The sequence below is a fragment of the Prionailurus viverrinus genome, chromosome B1, assembly GCF_022837055.1.
Source record: "Prionailurus viverrinus isolate Anna chromosome B1, UM_Priviv_1.0, whole genome shotgun sequence".
Classification (NCBI taxonomy): domain Eukaryota; kingdom Metazoa; phylum Chordata; class Mammalia; order Carnivora; family Felidae; genus Prionailurus; species Prionailurus viverrinus.
This window is the reverse complement of record NC_062564.1, coordinates 164,800,788-164,818,705: the sequence shown is the minus strand read 5'-3', so window position 1 is coordinate 164,818,705 and position 17,918 is coordinate 164,800,788. Positions and strand designations below refer to the sequence as shown.

Genomic DNA, 17,918 nt, shown 5'->3' with positions numbered 1-17,918 from the left:
GGGCTGATGTAACGGGAGAGCGAGGTGGTGGGAAGGATTGGGGTGTGATGGGATAGTTGGGGAGTCCGGCGGGCTGGAGAGGCATAGGGAGGGTGGTAGGGTAATTGGGAGTGGTTAAGAGGGGGGCAGACGCTGGGGTAATAGGATTGAGCAGGTGTTGGGAAGAGAGGGTAATATTGGGAGTTAGAGGCGAGGAAGGAGGGGAGGGTTTGAGGTGACAGGATGGGGGCAGGGGTAGGGGAGGTGCGGTGGGGGTGTAAAGCTAGTTGGGAGGAAAGGGGGGTTGGGAGGGGCCGGGGGCAGGGGGAGGACTGTCAAGTCCACATTCGGTCCGCGCGGGGCTCAGGGGAAAGGTGGCAAACTCAGTTTTCAGGGAGGTGTTCCCTCCCCCGGATCAAGATAGGGTCCATGTAAGGGGGAGCCCTGAGCTTCGGGGTGCCGGGAGAGGAGGGGGCGGGGCTGAGGTGGAGGGGGCGGGGAGGTGCCCTGAGGTTGGCGCTGGCCGCGGTTCCCCCAGAGCGGCGGGAAGCGAGGTCAGCGCTGGCGCGGGCTCCGGCTGCGGGACTGGGAGGCGGGGCACGGGCGCGGGCTGCGGGTTTTCCGCGGCGGGAGCGGGAGGGGTCGGGCCCTGGAGACCAGGTGGGGGGTTTTGCGCAGGGGAGGTGTTGGGGTCCCAGGCAGTCCGTGGGTTTGGCAGTCTGTGACGCAGTTGTCTAATTTCTGGTCGTCAGGTGTGGACGCTGGTACCTAGGGACCCGCTTCCCTGCACGGGGGGGCTGGACCACAGGCTCCACGTAGCGCCTGCGGAGCGCGACCTCTGCCTAGCTTGCGGGGAGGATGCGTTAGGGGTTTCCTTTAGGGTCTGGCTCTAGTGGCCGGGTGTGAAGGGGAAAGGCGGTCGCGCGGAATTCTGGGACTTGTAGTCCGCGCCGCGCGGGGCCGCGGTTGGGTTGGGTGCACGTGGGTAACTGTGGAAACGAGTCCCAGAATGCTTCGCGCCTTTCGGAGCTTCCCGGCTCGGCTAACTCGTGCTTTTTCCCCGGCGGACCCGAGCGCGCTCTTGGGAATCTTCTCTTGTCCCCTGGGGCTGGAGCGATTCACTAGACCTCTCTGTGTCAGCGGGAGGGGGAAAACCGAGCCAGACACAGTCCTTTTGCACTTGGGTTCTTGATTCACTAGTTGATTACTTCCTCCGGCATTTGGTGGCCTTATTTGTAATTTGTAGGGTAATGCTTAGTCTTTTATCATCTAGCCCATAGGTTTGGAAAAACATTCAAAATTCAGCACGATCTTAAAGCAGAGTTTAGGACGCTGTGTTTATTGTGGCATCCAGTGTATGTAAACACTAGTTTAAAAGGCTTAATTTTACATAAATCTCGGAATGCAGTGGAGACCAGCGTAACCCTTGTGAAGGTAGTATAGATTATGTGGTTGTATTTCTTGGGCTGTTTGGACTGCCCAGAGATAGGACTTTTTGAAAAAAGATGGTCTTGAGTGATGGAGGAGTCTTAATGGAATTTAGGGTGGAAGTGTGCCCATTCATAAAGCCAGCATGAAGACGAACAAAGGGAATATGTGATGTTTTCAGTTTTCAAGGGAATAGGGGAGCATAGGAAGCTAGAAGAAGGTAAACTTGGTGGAGGGCCTTAAGTTTTCATACTGTTTTTTTTTTTGTTTTTTTTTTTTTGGTTTGCTTTTAACTGCTGTCATTCTTTCTCTTTGCCTCTTTAATATTAGAGACCACCCTCTCAGTCTTTAGGTGCCCTAAATGCCACATCTTTTGCAGATTCCCATTACCATTTAAATACTGAATCTGTACATCACAGAATCTGTAATGTAGAGGGCCGTAAGATTAGCTCAGAGATGACAGACTGATTTTATGTGATATATAAGGTATTGTGAAACTATTGGTAGCATAGTCACTAGAAGAATATTATAATGATCCTAATGATAAAATTTTACCAAAAAGTCCTAAAATTTGGAAACCTTTTACTATGGTTACAAATATACTGAACTTGCATACTTGATTAAGTGATTAATGGTTAAATGATGGCTGAAAAATTGGGCAGTGTGTAATTTTTTCAGGGAAAGATTTCTGTTTATCTTACGTTTCGCTTAATCTTGTGACGAAATATTCAGGAAGCCTTTTGTGATGTGTAACTATGTAATGTGGACATGTTTTTTAAAATATGCACTTAATAGTGGAATTTGTTCTCATACAAAGGGTAAAGTGTATGAAGATGAAAACAAGAGTTATAATTGTCTTCAAGGTGGTGTTTTAAAAGAAGTATTAGCTTAGTAATTTTTCCCTTTTTATCTCTTATATCCCAAAGGGCAGTTGCCCTTTACACACACACACAGTCCCCCTCTTCTCCAGCCCCTCAAGCCCTAGGTTTCTAAACCTGATGAGCTTATATTTTATGCTGTGGATTTTAGGTTCCTCTTTAATTTTTGGCCTTTGGGGAGGTCCTTTCTTTTCTTTTAATTTTTTAAAATGTTTTATTTATTTTTGACAGAAAGAGACACAGAGTATGAGAGGGGGAGGGGCAGAGAGAGAGGGAGAGCAGGTTCCAGGCTCTGAGCCGTCAGCACAGAGTCCAATGTGGGGCTGGAACAAGTGAACTTCGAGATCATGACCTGAGCCAAAGTGGGATGCTTAACCGACTGAGCCACCCACGCGCCCCAATGGAGGTCCTTTATTTTCATGTGAACTTATCTATGCATTTAAACAGATGTTTCTTACCCTTGGCCCAGTATTTTTTCACAGTTTTATATTGGGAAAGTTTTTAGGTTATCTTGTCTATAGCACTGCCAGCAAAGTCTCCCTCATTTTCTTCATCATAGAGAACTTCTGTACATTTACTCTTTCCTTCCTCTGTTCCTCCAAGAAGTGCCCCTGCCTGTACTTGATCACATTTTTCCAGATGTTATTTATCATTATATCCCTTTCTGTTTTTATCTTTAGCCGCTCCCAGCAGCTCTTATAGTTTATTGCTTTCTTCCTGGCTAATAATACATGTTTGGTATTTTGTCATCTCAAGAATAAGGATCTTGTTAAATCAGCAGAATAAAAAATCAGCCTGTCAGAAACCGACCTCATGATTTGACCTCTGTTGTATCCATTATTGGCAAGTAACAATACACAACTAAAAATGGCATAAATAATAGAACTTATTATTGCCCAGTAGCAAGAAATGTAGAGAATAGGTGATTCTGGTGCAGTGTCTGAATGATACCTTTGAAGACTCTAGGTTCTTTGCATCGCTTTCTTCCTCTCTCCTTAATATTTTGACTTCTGGAAAGCCTCGGGCTCGTTGCCTCTTGTTGGCAATGTGGTTGCTGGGGCCTCAGACATCATGCCTGTGTAAGACAGGGAAGAAAGGAATATATTTTCTTACAACTCCCCCTTAGCAGAGAGGAGTCTTCTAGAAGGTCACCTTGGAGACTCCCACCCCCCCCCCCCCCCTTTCAGTTTCACTGAATAGAACTGATCCTATGGCACTGCTACTTGTAAGGAAGGTTGAGAAAGTGAAAGTCTGGCATTTTTCAGCTGCTTTTGTGAGATGTGGCCTGTGCTAGGTGTAAGAACAGCGAGGAAAATGCTCTGGGTCGGCAGCCTACAGGTTATATCCCTGAGCCAGCTACTTTGTCCAGCTGTTTCTGGCTTGGTCTCAGTCTTTTTTTTTTTTTTTTTTTTTTTATCTGTCACTATATTTTCTGCTTCATTTTAAAACAAAGGTGACTTACTAAGTATAAATAAAAGCCTGTCAAGAGAAGGAAAATAAACTGTAGATTTACAGGCTGCATATAAATGCTTGCTGTATGTTAGAAACAGGCCATATTTTGGCTCTGAGCATCCTAGCAGTCAAAACAAAGAGGAAAACAAGACTAATTAGTTTTATTCCTCTGGTTCATGAACTGCAATTCATTTACTGACCCAAGCTGGCAGCTTAGATATTTCTCATCCTTCCCCATGTCTACTGAACTCTCAGACCTATTGCCATCACCCTGGGGCTGATCCGTCTTTCCTTACGTTGTAGTGAACGGGCAGTAATCCTTTTGCTAGCCTCAGCCTCCTCTCCCTTTGCCTTCCTCATCGCTAGTCCAATCATCTTTGTCCTTAGGATTCCCCTAGACAAAACGAGGGTTCCCGTTTGCTGCATGAGATACAGACTCCTCAGAACCTGGGTTTGAACCAGCTTCTGTAGTTGAAGCTTGCTTTCTTCTCCCTGAACTGCTGCTTCCTTGTCCACTGTCATCAGTGCTACTTCTGGGGAGCTTTTCCTTACCGGGTTCCTGTTCCCTCTCTAGCAGACTCATCCTCTCTCTCTGTGTTGAATCTCCAAAGTACTGTTTACTTCTGTTCTCAGTTTTAACTTCTATAACAGTAGCTGCTTGTTTACTTATTTGTCCCTTCCCCAATTAGATTATTACCCCTTGAGATCTGGGACTATCTGACTTAGTATCCACTTTGTCATCAAAGATGATGCTTTGTTTAGGTCCTCAAGTATGTATTGAATTGCACTTAAATGGTCAACTCTTAAATAGTGAATTATCTAGAAAATTTTAATTCTCCTTCCTATTTAGTATGCTTCTGAGTCTTTCATTATCTTCCGATTGTCTTCAGGGAATACAAACTTTCACTTATTCATTCTCTTTTTTAACAAAGTCAGCCATAAGCAAACCAATTTCAATTATATAAATATAAATATATTAGAGAATGCAAGCATGAGCAGGGGAGGGGCACAGGGAGAGGGAGAATCCTAAGCAGGCTCCACGCCCAGCTACAGCCCCACCTGGGGCTTGATCCCACCACCCATTAGATCAGGACCTGAGCCAAAATCAAGAGTTGGTCGCTTAGCCAGCTGAGCCACCCAGGGGCCCCGATAATATTTCTTTTTAAATACATGCAGATATCAGTTTTGAAGAATGCCTGAGGCACGGAGAAGTTCTCAAGGGGAAAGTAAAATGCTGGTGATGTGCTAAGGGACCAGGAGTCTATGTGTGAAAGCACATGTTTCCATTTCAGATCTGGTGTGTAAGTCTGTGTGGAGAAGGCTAAGGCAGGGCTTGAGAAGACTGGCATTACCTCTCTTTGTTTTGTGACCAGATTCTGGTCCTTAGGGTTTATTTCGTAATGTTAACTGTACATTGAGATTGCTGGAAGCTTTCTTCATTTAGATAATAAACTTTGTTAGTTGAAGGTGAATTTTCTGAGAATGTGCCATTAATGCTGATATCTTTTTATAGTTGGTCATCTTGCATTCGTATTAATAGCTTTTCAGAGCTTGTTCTTTTTTCTTATTCTGAGATTCAGGTTAGGAGAAGTATCTCTTGAGAATTATTCTTTTAAGCAGAATATACATTTAAAAAATATGCTTTAAGTAGAAAAAGATATCCAAACGCATTTTAAATAGAATCATGTATTTTGGCAATAATTGCATTACTGTTTCAGACCTAAGTGTTTTGTTTTTCCCCTCTTGTGTCCATTATTCTAGCAAACAAAGAATTTACTACTCCAGATTTGAATTATTTTTCTTTTATTTAGAAAACACTCTTAATGAGTTATTTTCAGTTTAGGAAGGTAGGCTTGTAGTTTTTGCAACTGACTAATATACTAAAACACTAAACGATATGAAAAAGACCCCCACCCTCCCCAAATAGCATTACCTCTGGGTATGATTCCTTTTAGTTCCATCTTTGAGGGTTTTTTTTCTTGAACGTTTATTTATTTTTGGGACAGAGAGAGACAGAGCATGAACGGGGGAGGGGCAGAGAGAGAGGGAGACACAGAATCGGAAACAGGCTCCAGGCTCTGAGCCATCAGCCCAGAGCCTGATGCGGGGCTCGAACTCATGGACCGCGAGATCGTGACCTGGCTGAAGTCGGACGCTTAACCGACTGCGCCACCCAGGCGCCCCGAGGGGTTTTTTTCTTGTTTTTTTTTTTTTTTTTTTTTTTGAAAACCTTTTGCTACTTGCTGGCCCATATCGCCAGTATTCCCAGAGATGGTGTGCCATCCGTTTGTGTTTGTGATGGGCATTGTCAGTCTTCGGGGCCCTGGCTCTTTCTCTGGTTGGGAAACTCCTACCTTTGTAGGCAGACCTGCTCACACACACCCACCACAGAACTTGAATGTGAATCAATGGAATCTGAAGCTGGAGGCAAGGGATGGAAAGAAGCTGGGGAAGTGCCCTGAGGCCGTTTGGAGGGGATGGGCAGTGGGGGCAGCTGCCCTGGTCCCAGGGGCCAGCCAGTTCTGGCTGTGTCTGTGTGCTCTGCCGTGTGCCCGTAAGCAATTGTTTTGGTTGTGTAACTTGGTTTTCTGGATTTCCTAGACGTGCTGTGAATTATACGGTGGCCCTTTAAAAGAGCAGTCGTTATCCTGTTATATTAGCTAGTTGGTTTCTGGTGCTCGACAAACTAAGAATTCTGAAGATCAACATCCAGACCTGTCACCGGACCGTTCGTGGCAGAGGCCCTTGTGGAGAAGAGCAGTGATGTGCCTTTCCACCCTGACTGGACTCTGTTCAGAGTCCTAGGTTCCTGGTCCCAGGTTACTCAAAGGACAGAAAGGACACATAGGCATGTATGACGTCGGTTGTGGGTGCTGTCTTGCCTGTGGTCAGTCAGGACTCTGGGCCACACATCAGCCACCCTGCTGGATCTCAGTATACAGAGCTTTTCACTGCTTGTCTTTTCCTAATTGCCTCTTTGCCCTGAAGACAGACAAACAAACAAAGTCTGATGCTCAGGAACTAATGTATAACTTCTAGTGTGTCTTTTTGGATCTGATTGGGAAGTATTAGCTATGGAAATAATATTTGTGGTTTTTTTGGGTAGAATATTTACCTAAAACTCCTATCTGAATGTCTTTATTGCATTTTAGTCATTTATTGCGTATAATATACATACTATAAAGTTGTGCCTATTTTAAGTGTATATAGCTTGATGATTTTTGATAAATATCTATACTGGTATAACCAGTACTAAAATTAAGATATAGAACATTTTCATTACCCCCAAAAGTTCCCTTGTGCCCCCTTGCAGTCCGTACTTCTCTCCTCCACATTGCACCACAATTTTTGGCTTTTGATCTATGTTATTGTAGGCCGCTTCCATGTTAGTTGATGATTTGTCACTTTGCTGTTCATGGGGATGTTACAGTATAAAAAGTATTTATACAGTACAGTATTAATCTCTCTCCCTTTTTTTACTGAACTGTTAAATCCAAAGAAAAACTATCAGTACTGTATAAATTATAAATCTGGTAATGCTTTACCACGTGGAACTGTCTAGAGTGAAATGACTTGTTCTCTTGAAGTTTTCCAGTGGATGGCTGTTCTCTGTGGCCCAAAGAGGGTCACATCCAGGGTTTGCTCCCTGGATGTGTTGATGTCTTGGATTGTTATCTGGCTCAGGTTGAGAGACAGGAAAGCATAATAGTTAAGTGTGGGCCCTAGAGTCAAATTGCCTGGATTCAGATCCTTGCTCTGCTACATATTAGCTGTGTGACCATGGGTAAGTTAGTCAGCTACTCGGTGAGCTTCAGAGCCCTCACGTATAAAACTTCCCTGCCGCAGAATATGGAGTTGTGCAGTCAGTTAGCAGTGTTTATTGAGCATCTACCACGTACCAGGCCCGGTTCTTCATCTTTCGTGAAGTTCTCAGTCTAGTGTGGGGGAGGGAGATAATGAGCAGGTAAATCATGCAGTGTGTCAGATGGTGATAAGTTGTGTAAAGAAAAAAATAAAGCGGTGGAGGGTGGGGGGAGCACAGGTGTGTGAGCAGGGAGGGGAAAGGAATGGAGCACGTTGTGGTTTTAAATAGCAGGGTCAGGTTTTAAGTTAAGACCTGATGGGAGTGAGGAGCATTCCCGGCAGCAGGGGAGATGAATGCGAGGCTCTGGGTGGGAGCAGGCCCAGAACCGAGGAAGGAATCGCAAAGAGGCTGCTGTGCTTCGAGTGGAGTTGGGGGTCGGGCAGAGAGAAAGAAGTAGGAGGCAAGGTCTGAGTGATCCCAAGGATTAAATGAGATAAAACACGCAGTTTAGAGACGTGTGTGGCTCTTTTCTGTTTTTGTCGCTGATGACTGCTGTGTAATGACGCCTTCCTCATTAGGCTATGAAAGGAGACCCTTGAGAGGAAGAGAGGTTATCAGAAGGAAAAGAACCAAGTGAGGCATTCCTTCAGTTAGCCATTCACCAAACTTTGGAGGCTTTCTTGTTTGTTGCCAGGCATTGCTGTAACACACGTGACTGTGAGAATGAGGGGGTCCCTGTGCCTAAGAAGCTTCTTCCAGCGGGTTTAGGGGTGGAGGCAGAGAAGTAATGGACGGTTTGAGTATGACACGATGGCAGCTAAGTTAGTTGGATGCTTTGGGACCAAATGGGAAGTCATTAAAATTAGACTTCACGGAAAGGTTAGTATTTATACTTTGGGTTTTGCTTTTGAAGTTTTCCTGTGTGAAGGAAAAGATCTAGGTGTGCCTGGGGGGAGGATTAGGTAGGAGGGTGCTTTCCCAGCAGTGGGGACAAGCAGGGGTGACAGTACTGAGAACTGGGGCAGTAGAATGGGTGTTTGGCAGGCTAGAGTGAAGGGGACAAGGTGGAGGGGTGGGCAGGAGCCACACGGGCGGAGGGCTGCGAAGAGGGACCAGGGAGAGAGTATGAGTAGGAAGGAGAGGAGGGAAGCACAAGTCAGACAAGGTGGGGCCCAGGGAGAGAGGAGGAACAAGGGGGAATGGAGAGGGGCTGAGACAGGTTTGGTGATTATCCTTGGACTGTTCCAGCTGCTTTGCCCGTCTTGACGCGTTCAGCCCTCACCACGGCCCTCAGAAGCAGGCTGTGTACCATTATTCCCATTTCGCAAATGAGGAAGCTGAGGCCGAGAAAGGTTTAGTCGTCTTCGTAACGTCACACAGCTTGTAAGTAAGTGGCGAATTGAGATTCTAACTCAGGCATTCTGACCGCAGGGCTAGATGCCCCACCACTGCCGATGAAATAATACTCAACGTTCTGTTTGTGCCTTTGGTTTAGTCCTTATGGCAGCCCTGCAGGTATCCTGGAACCCCCGATTTTGTCTCTGGCCTGTGGATGGTGACGGCAGAGCCAGCTGACCTCATCGTCTCCATTTTGCTTCTGGCTCTTTTGTTCTTGGAGTGGGCCTCAACGGCATCAGCATGGAGGATGAATTCCTTCTTTGCCACTCCTCTCTCCTCCTTGCTGCCATCTTCTCTCAGTGACAGATGGCATTTAAAAACTGATTCTAACTGGGGGACTGATTGTGGCAAAGTATTGCATACCTTAACTCACGGAATAGTCGTTTTTATTTCATCTCCTTAGATCTTATTTTACTTTTTTTCTTTTTTTTTTTACATTTTTAAAGTTTTTATTTATTTATTTTTGATAGCACGGGAGAGGCAGAGAGAGAATCCAAAGCAGGCTCTGCACAGTCAGCACAGAGCCCGACATGGGGCTCAGTCTCACGAACTGTGGGATCATGACCTGAGTCAAAATCAAGAGTCAGATGCTTAACTGACAGAGCCACCCAGGTGCTCCAGCCACCTGGGTGTCTATTTTAAATAAACCTGTATTAACTACTTCTAAAACATGCTTTTTAAAAATATGTATTTTTTTTAATGTTTGTTTATTTTTGAGAGACAGACAGAGACAAGAGTGTGAGCAGGGGAGGTGCAGAGAGAGAGAGAGTGAGAGACACAGAATCCAAAGTAGGCTCCAGGCTCTGAGCTGTCAGCACAGAGCCCGGTACAGGGCTTGAACTCACGAGCCATGAGATCATGACCTGAGCCGAAGTCAGGCACTTAACCGACTGAGCCACCCAGGCACCCCTAAAACATACTCTTTATATTATTTTTAAATCTAGGACATACCTAACAACATTGCAGAAAAGCGAGAAAACCTAAAACTTACCTTTCAGTAGAGCTACTTACATGTTTTTGTGTAACATCTTTGAAATTGTTTTCTTTCTTTCTGTAGTTGAGATTGAGTTCGACTCTTTTTCCCCTTCAGTATCCCTTTCTGCAGATGCTGTTCCCAGCAGTTAGACCACAGATTACTTGTTCTTAATTAAACGGGAGGCTGGGAAGGATAGTGGCATGGTCAAGTTCAGGCTACTGGCCATTGGCGCCACACTTTTAAAGGCCTGTCACCTTGTCATCCCTTCTGCCCTGTCTTTACTTTTTGATCTTCCAGGTTCAGCGTGTCTTAGTCTGTTCTGTGTTCTAATAATAACAGGGGTTAAAACAGTGAACCGTAATGGGTGCATAGCGTGGGCCAGCACTGTGCTAAGTGCTTGGCACACACCATCTCATTTGCTCCTCACAATGGCCTTGTGAAGGGGGGCCCGTGCTTCTGTACAGATGAGGACACTGAGGCACAGTGAGATTGGGTCACAAGGGGTCACTCAGCTAGGGTGTCACAGAGCTGAGACTCTAACCCGGGCCTTTCTGATGCCAGAGCGTCAGGGCTCTTGTGACATCAGTGAGATTAAAGGATGAGTTTTACTCTGAACCACGGAGTGGGTCTGTGTTCTTCGGTGGGTGGGGTGGGGCAAAGGGAATGAATCTAGGGCCCCTTGTACCTTGTCACACTTGGAACGCAGCCAGACAGGGTGTCCTGAAGTGGCCGACTCCTTTGAGACGGCACCAGCAGGCACAGGTCGTGGAGTGGAAGACGGGGCTAGGTGGCGCACCGCCTCTCCCGGGCGGATGGCTTCTCGCAGCCTCTTTTACGGGTCCTGTGAGAGTTAGAAGGAAAAAGCCAGCAGCAGTATGCTTGGACAGCTTTAATTTTGGATCTTGTGCTCAGTGAAAATGCTGAGTCACCTACAGTGACCTGCTTCCCACCCCTTATCAGCGTCCTCTTTGTGTGGCTCACCTTTTGGCTCTTGTGCCTTTAAGTAGCAAGTGTTTATTGATGAGAGGAATGATGTTAACGTCTTCCTACTGCTACTTTGTTTCTTTTCATGTTCACCTTATAATCTTTCCAGCTGTACAATCTTTCCCCTACATCTGGAGCTTTTCTTTTTCCCATGCTGACGGGGTCCCCGTGAATGAGTTGGGTTCTGGTCTGTTCTGTGCTGAGCTCGTTCTGGGCTGTGCTGGCAGGCTGGGGCTGGAACTCCCCTCCCTGGCTACATGTTAGAATCACCTGGGTTACTGAAACATCCACGACCCTGCTCCCACTTTTATCTAATTGATCTGGATTGGGGCCCTGGCCGGTTTTCAAGCTTCCCAGGTGATTCTTATGTGCAGCCACTGGATTAGCTTTAAGAAGCTTAATTAGCGAGCTGGGTTTGGTTCGGGCTACGGGGGAGAGGGCGCTGGGCGGATAGCCAGCCATTCCTGCTCATTGTGTGACGTCCCAGCCAGCGCTCAGTGCTTACCGTGTGCCAGGTACTGTTCCAAGCCCATCCCAGCATCAACTCATTTAATCCTCACAGTAGCCCTGTGAGGCAGGCGCTGCTATTTTCTGTTTCATAAAGAAATTCCCACTAGCAACGAAGGGCATGTAGTATGAAACTGACCCACAAACCTAGCACACAAACTTAGAGTAATACAGTAAATCTAAAGCTGGGGTGTGCAGGTGCTGCTTTTGATAGAGTCAGGAGAGGAGAGACCTCTCTGATGAGGTGACATTTGAATAGATATTTCAGTGAAGTCAGCTGGCAGGCTTTGTGGACACCAGAGGTCATTGACGCAGAGGCATATTAAATGCAAAGGCCCTGAGGTAGGAATTCACGTGAGTCTTCAAGGAAGAGAGTGGCTGGAATGGAGTGAGCAAGGATAATGGAATGAGATGACTTAGGTCAGATCATGTAGGGCCTTGTAAGGACTTGTTGAAGACTTGGATTTTTTTTTTTTTTTTCTTTTATGCTGCAGTAACAAATCCAAAATTGTGTTGCTTGAAATCAGAGGTTGTTCCGTGTTCTTTGCAGGTTGGCAGGGGTCTCCTCTTGACATCATTGGCATTCTCATTCTCCGTCTCTCTGAAACTCACTGGACAAAGGGCTTCTGTTTCTAGAAGGAAGGAGGCAAGGCAAACCTAAAGAATAAATTTCAACTACCCTTGATTTTGACAACAGAATTTTTTTCATTTTCCTTATCACTGAGTAAAATCGACATTTCAGGAGAATGGGCCATGTAACCTGTAGCTTGGAGAACCCGTAGCATTACATATTGAACCTGAGTTAGGCCTTAGCCCACTCTGCTCGACCATGTTGTTGTTCTGCCCCAGAAACATCAGGGACCCATGCTGATTTGATAACCTTTAATTTTGTCCGATCTTGTTTCACTTTTTTTGGTCAATAACATGGTTTTTCTGCTCCTCCCCTCCTCAAGAGCCTTTACTGGTTTAGTTCATTCATGGTCATCAGGAAGCATTTATTAAGTACATGTCTGTGCATAGTGCTGCATTGAAAACCTCTAGACCTGAGAGCATTGCTCACTGCCCAACTAGAGTTTAGCTAATAAAATACTTTCATTCATCGTTAGTGCTCTAGAAGAAGTGTACTTCAAATCAAAATAACACAGGTGTTATTAGTGGTAGCTTCTTTGCACATCTTTTCTCTTAAAAAGTTGGTTATTTTGGATTCAGCCAGTTTTAGTAACTTTTAAGAAAATGTGACTCTAATTTGTGTAACTGATTATTAACAACTTTGGGTGGGAAATGGTGTTGCTTTTTCCTTTTATGGAGCATGGAGATAGGTCAATTTTTGCTCTGATTACAAATAAGCTAGAATGGAGGAACGGACTTTGGATGGGGAATCAGAAGATGTGAATCATTCCCGGCTTGGCCACAGCTAGCTGTGTGATCCGCCTGAGCCAGTAAAAGGAGAATTGGACAAACGGACATGAAACGTTGAACTCCTCTCGCATCTCCTGAATGCAGTCATAGTGGTTTTTCCTCCTAGTACAGTGACATTTTATAAAGAGGTTAGTTCTGCGTCCATGTGTAAGGTCAAAGTCACCTGTATTAAAGATAGCACTTGGGAACACTTTGAGAAGGTGCCCCTCGAGGGGTTTTCTCAGATCCACCCAGGACGGCCAGTTCTTTCCTCCAGCATGGGAGCAGATCACTGGCTCTTCAGTGGAGCACCAGCCGAAGCAGCTGGCCTGCATTGAGGGACCGAGTTTTATGGGAAATCCACTTTTAAATACTAGACTCGTCAAGTGTCGTGAGATGCACAAAATGTGACTGGCACGTGGAAACCGAGACTTAGGAGCAGCTATGGGATTTGTATTGCCTGTCTCCAGTTCGTTAAGTAGGATGGAGGGCGGTTGTGGGACAATTGAAATTTCTTCTCCCTTCTTTCTTTCTTTCTTTCTTTCTTTCTTTCTTTTTTTTTTTTTTTTTTGGCAAGTGAATGAAGTTGAATTTGTGTGAGTTAAGCGTGGATCCTCTGCACTCCCACTGTACCGGGATTTCTCCTCTCCTCACTGTGTAACGTGAGGCCCTGCTTGTGCCCCACCTCAGTCACTCCCAGTCGTCTTCATGAGAGGCCACCCACCGTCCAGGCCACGCTCTTGCCGCAGAGTGATCCTTCTAAAGAATTCCTGATTTAAACATTTTGACCCTGTGCAGCACCCACGCTCCCAGCAGTGCTTCTCCGAGTTCTCCAGCAACACTCTGCCATGGCAGAGGTTCAGGGAGTTAAGTGTTCACAGGGTCTTGGCAGCATGGCTCGGTGTGATGAAGTTTCTTTAAAGTCTTGTGCCATAACCGTGTTGTTGTGTTCATAGAATACTCTTAGAGGTGCCTTCTGTTGAGTAGAATCGATGCTGCTTGAATGCATCATGTTTATCTGCTTGGTTTGCATACCCTCTGGTGGCCCAGTGGGACATACGAGTCCTTAAGAGAGTAAATGGAAACTGGTGAGCAGGGTTCACCATTTTCTGACCTTTGCCTTCATTTTCTGACCTTTGCCTTCCTTATGAGTTTCTCTTTTACCACACTGCTTCTCACAGTTCAAGGTCTAATGGTGTGGATGCATTTGAAATGCCCTGAATACATCAAAATTAAGATTTGGTGCCTTTGTATCTGCATTTATTCACAGAGTAATTATTGAGCACCTATTATGTGCCAGAGAGCGTTCTAAGTTGGTACTAGGGATACAGTAGTGGACAAGACCTGAGTCCTGGCTTCTGTGAAACTTACACTTTAATTGGGAGAGAGAGATGACAAATACAGAGGAAAGAAAGAAAGAAAGCATGGTAAGGTGAAAGATCAAAGAAAGGGTCCTGCTCGTTAGTCTGGCAAGGTTGGTAAGAAGGTGATGTTTAAGGGCGCCTGGGTGGCTCAGTCAGTTAAGCGACCGACTTCGGCTCAGGCCATGATCTCACCATTTGTGAATTTGAGCCCCACATTGGGTACTCTGCTGTCAGCACAGAGCCTGGAGCCTGCTTCGGATCCTCTGTCCCCCCCCTCACTCTCTCCCTCCCCTGCTGGTTTTTCTCTCTGTCTCTTAAATAAATAAACTTAAAAAAAAAAGGTGATATTTAAATGGCAACCTGGTGAAATGTGAGAGCAAGCTGTGTTATTATTAGAAGAAGGCTCAAGGCAAAGCATGTGTAAAGGTCCTGAAGTAGGAGTGTGCTTGGGATGGTCACTGAACAACAGGAAGCTCGTTGTGGCTGAGGAAGCAGCATGGGGAGGATGGGGAGGAGATGAGATTGCTTAGCCAACTGAGCCACCCAGGCACCAGGGAGGAGATGAGATTGGAGAGGTGGGTAGAGTCAGAGCAGAACCCGGAGCCCAAGATAAGGCCTTTTGTTTTGCCTTGAGTGCCTTCCCCTTCTATCTGTATGTAACTTTTGGGTGAGGTTGGAGTGAACTTTAATTTGTTCCACCTGCTAGCTAGTTGCCCCTCTGCTGAATGATTAGCTCTTCCTCATTTATTTGAAATGCCGTTTTATCATATGTTAATTAATATGTGTGTTTATAGACACGCACATATGTTCATCAGTGGTCTTCACTGATTTGTCTTCTTGCACATGTACCTCTCTATTATAATTGTTGTACCTTTATACCAAGCATGGGCGAACCGTGGCCCACAGGCCAATTTGGCCTACCACTTAGTTTTTATAAAGTTTTACTGGAACACAGCTACACTCCTTTGTTTATGTATTTATGGCTGCTTTGAGCTACCGTGGCACAGTAGTTGCAACAGAGATTGCATAGCCCACAAGCCTACAAATATTTACTATCCGGCTCTCTACAAAGAGCTTACCAACCTCTGTTTTATACTCTGTTTTGATATCTGATAGGGCAGGTTCTCCCTCATTCTTCTTTTTTCAACAATTTCTTGGCAAGGCCAACATGTTTGTTCTTTCAGATGAACTTTAGAATCAATCTGCCCGAGTCCCTTCCTTTTCTCCACCTCTTTTGGGGTGGAGATCTGGGAGGCAGGAAGAATAGGAATTTGATTACATTTAATTTGTAGTTTAGTGCAAAGGGGAAGTGATTGCTTTACAATACTGAGCCTTTCCATTCCAGGAGTGTCATATCTCTACGTTTAGGTCTTTCGGTAAACTTTTATTGTTTTTTTTCACTTGTATGTTACATATTAGTTTATTCCTGTAGGTATTATTGCTTTTTGTTGCTATTACAATGGGGATCATCTCCCAGCTATATTTTACAAGTGAGGATGGTATGAAGGAAAGGATTTGATTTTTAAGTGTTTAATTTGTGTCTGATCCTTTTCTGGAAGTAAACTCCTATAAGGGCTGTTCATTTTTAAATTTGATTCTTGTTGCTGACGGTCAGTTGTCTGAACTCACATAATTGTTTCATTCCTAATATTTATGTCCCTGTCTATATTGTGGAGCTCTAAACCCAGGGGACTTTGGGGACACGGGCTTTGACCTCCCCTCAGTGGCATTCTTTTCTTTTCCATTATGTAGGTCATGCCAAATGGTAATTGCAAAACAAACAAAAAACCAGGGAGCTTTATGCCCAGTCACCATTTGTTGATCGTTTTAAGAATACCCAGAATACCCAGAAGATAATTTAGGCAAGCTGTTTATCAAGCGGGCTGTGCCTTTTTGCAGAGCCAGTTTTGCTTTTAATACAGAATCTAGGGTTTGCATGTCACACAGGAGAGTGACACCCAGTCACTGCTTTACTGTGGAGAGCCATGTGGTCCTGGAGTAAAGGTGACTTAACCTGGCATTTATCCTTTGGAATTGAAATATGAGCAGAAGGAAATTTTTATGAATCAGTTAGTGCTTTCCTAAATACATTCTGTGTAAAGCATTTGATCTTTAGCCTTAACATCTATTCCTTAAGGATGTGAAATCTATTTTAGATTTCAAGGTCTATTACTTGCCCTGAGCACTGAACAGATGAACCATAAATTCAATATGTGTTAACCTTTGTGGATTTATCTTTTAATGCCATTTTTGTCTTTTTTTCCCACTGAATTTGTGCCACCTCCTTAGCTTCTTCTTACCTTGGTGAAGCTAAAGTAAAATTATGTGTGTTGCTGTTTCCTTTTCTTTTTCCTTTCGGTGAAGTGATGATAGTGGATATGGAAATGGAGAATTGCTGACTGTGTTATGTGATTTGGGAAATAAGCCTTGTTATTCTCCTTGCCTGTGAAGTGAAACTTTGTATCTAGAACCTGGTCTTAAACGCTCTTGTATATTTTTTCCACTGTGTTGAGATTACCTTTGACCATCATCGTGGACATCAGTTGGTGGTGTGTGAATACAGAAAGGCCATCACAGGCTGTAACGATATACTGGGCCACATGCCTCAATCACAGAGGGAGCTCCAACTTTGTGGAGTTTCTGTTGTGGGGCTTGACTTGGACCTATGGGAATTAGAGACCATTTTAGATAGAAGTGTGATTTGGAAAATGATATCAGCAAATGTAGTGATCGTTGGTCTCTTTTAGTGAGCACTTAATATGGTGCAGACATTGTAATGAATGAATGACACATCAAGGTGTTGTAATCTCATTTTATAGATGAGAAAAATCAAGATTTAAATAACTGGTAGACCTGAGATTCAGATAAGCGCTCAGACTCCACAGAGAGGTTGTAAATCAAGGTGTTTATTTGGCTGTGATTTTTGTATGGAAGTGTGTGTGTGTGTGTGTGTGTGTGTGTGTGTAGAAGGATTTAGAAATTTTAATTCATTTAGATTCTCTTATGTGAATTTTGACAATTGAATTAACATCAGAGGGGTGGAAAAAGTATAGCATGGGGGGGGGGGCTTCTGGAAACCTCAGTGCTTGAATGATCTTTGGCAAGACCCCTTTTCTATTCCCTGCTCCATGTGGCCTCAGTGAAGAGAGAATCTAGACCCTTAATTTTTTTTTTAGTTTTTGTTTTTTGGGGGGGGGGGGCAGGAGTTTAATTCAGGATTTAATTTGGAGATGGAAATGGAATGTATCATTTGTCCTCCAGTTTTTAAATTGCAAGTACGAAAAGGGGCGGTTATGGTGTGGTGGTAGATGTGGGTCAAGGGGGCTGCGGATGTTTAAGCTCCCCAAAGCCTCCTGTGGCTCAGAAGAGGGCTGTTGCTTCTAGCTTTAGAGACCCCATCAATGTTTATTAAATGTAAACATAAGTAAATAAACACACACGTTCACATGCTCCAAATGCTTTCCTATACCTTTTCTATGCAACTGTACTAATTAAGATGGAAAATCAAGATTCTGTGCCACAATATGTCATCATTTACCTTAAGTGCGGCCAAACCATTCAGATGCTAAACAATTAACACTTGTCTGTATTTGAAGCCCATTTAGAGTCTGAGGCCCTGCTCTGATCGTCTCTCAGCCAAAAATTCTGGGCAGCTCTCAGTGGCTGTGAGTGTCAGACCATGGCCACCGCCAGGTGGGTCAGAGCAGTCCACGTGTTTGTGTGCAAGTGTGGCCTGCCGCTCCTGATGG

At 44.7% G+C, this 17,918-nt stretch overlaps 1 protein-coding gene across 11 annotated transcripts in view; it reads left to right on the top strand.

Annotated features, from left to right (window-relative positions):
* Positions 1 to 17,918, top strand: part of DCUN1D4 (defective in cullin neddylation 1 domain containing 4) — an 85,043-nt gene that overhangs the window by 10,722 nt on the left and 56,403 nt on the right. Inside the window, exons 1-2 of one of the 11 annotated variants that reach the window (XM_047855829.1) lie at positions 7,901 to 8,421; positions 8,791 to 8,925. The exons of 6 other annotated variants lie outside the window; for them this stretch is intronic. Coding sequence is in view for 1 of the 5 variants with exons in the window: in XM_047855826.1 (XP_047711782.1) it covers positions 13,884 to 13,893 (10 nt within the window). In the remaining 4 variants the exon portion in view is untranslated. Of the gene's footprint in view, positions 1 to 514; positions 534 to 7,900; positions 8,422 to 8,790; positions 8,930 to 12,810; positions 12,955 to 13,874; positions 13,894 to 17,918 lie in introns of those variants that run through there. 4 more of the 11 variants (XM_047855831.1, XM_047855833.1, XM_047855828.1 and 1 more) reach the window with 4 other exon arrangements.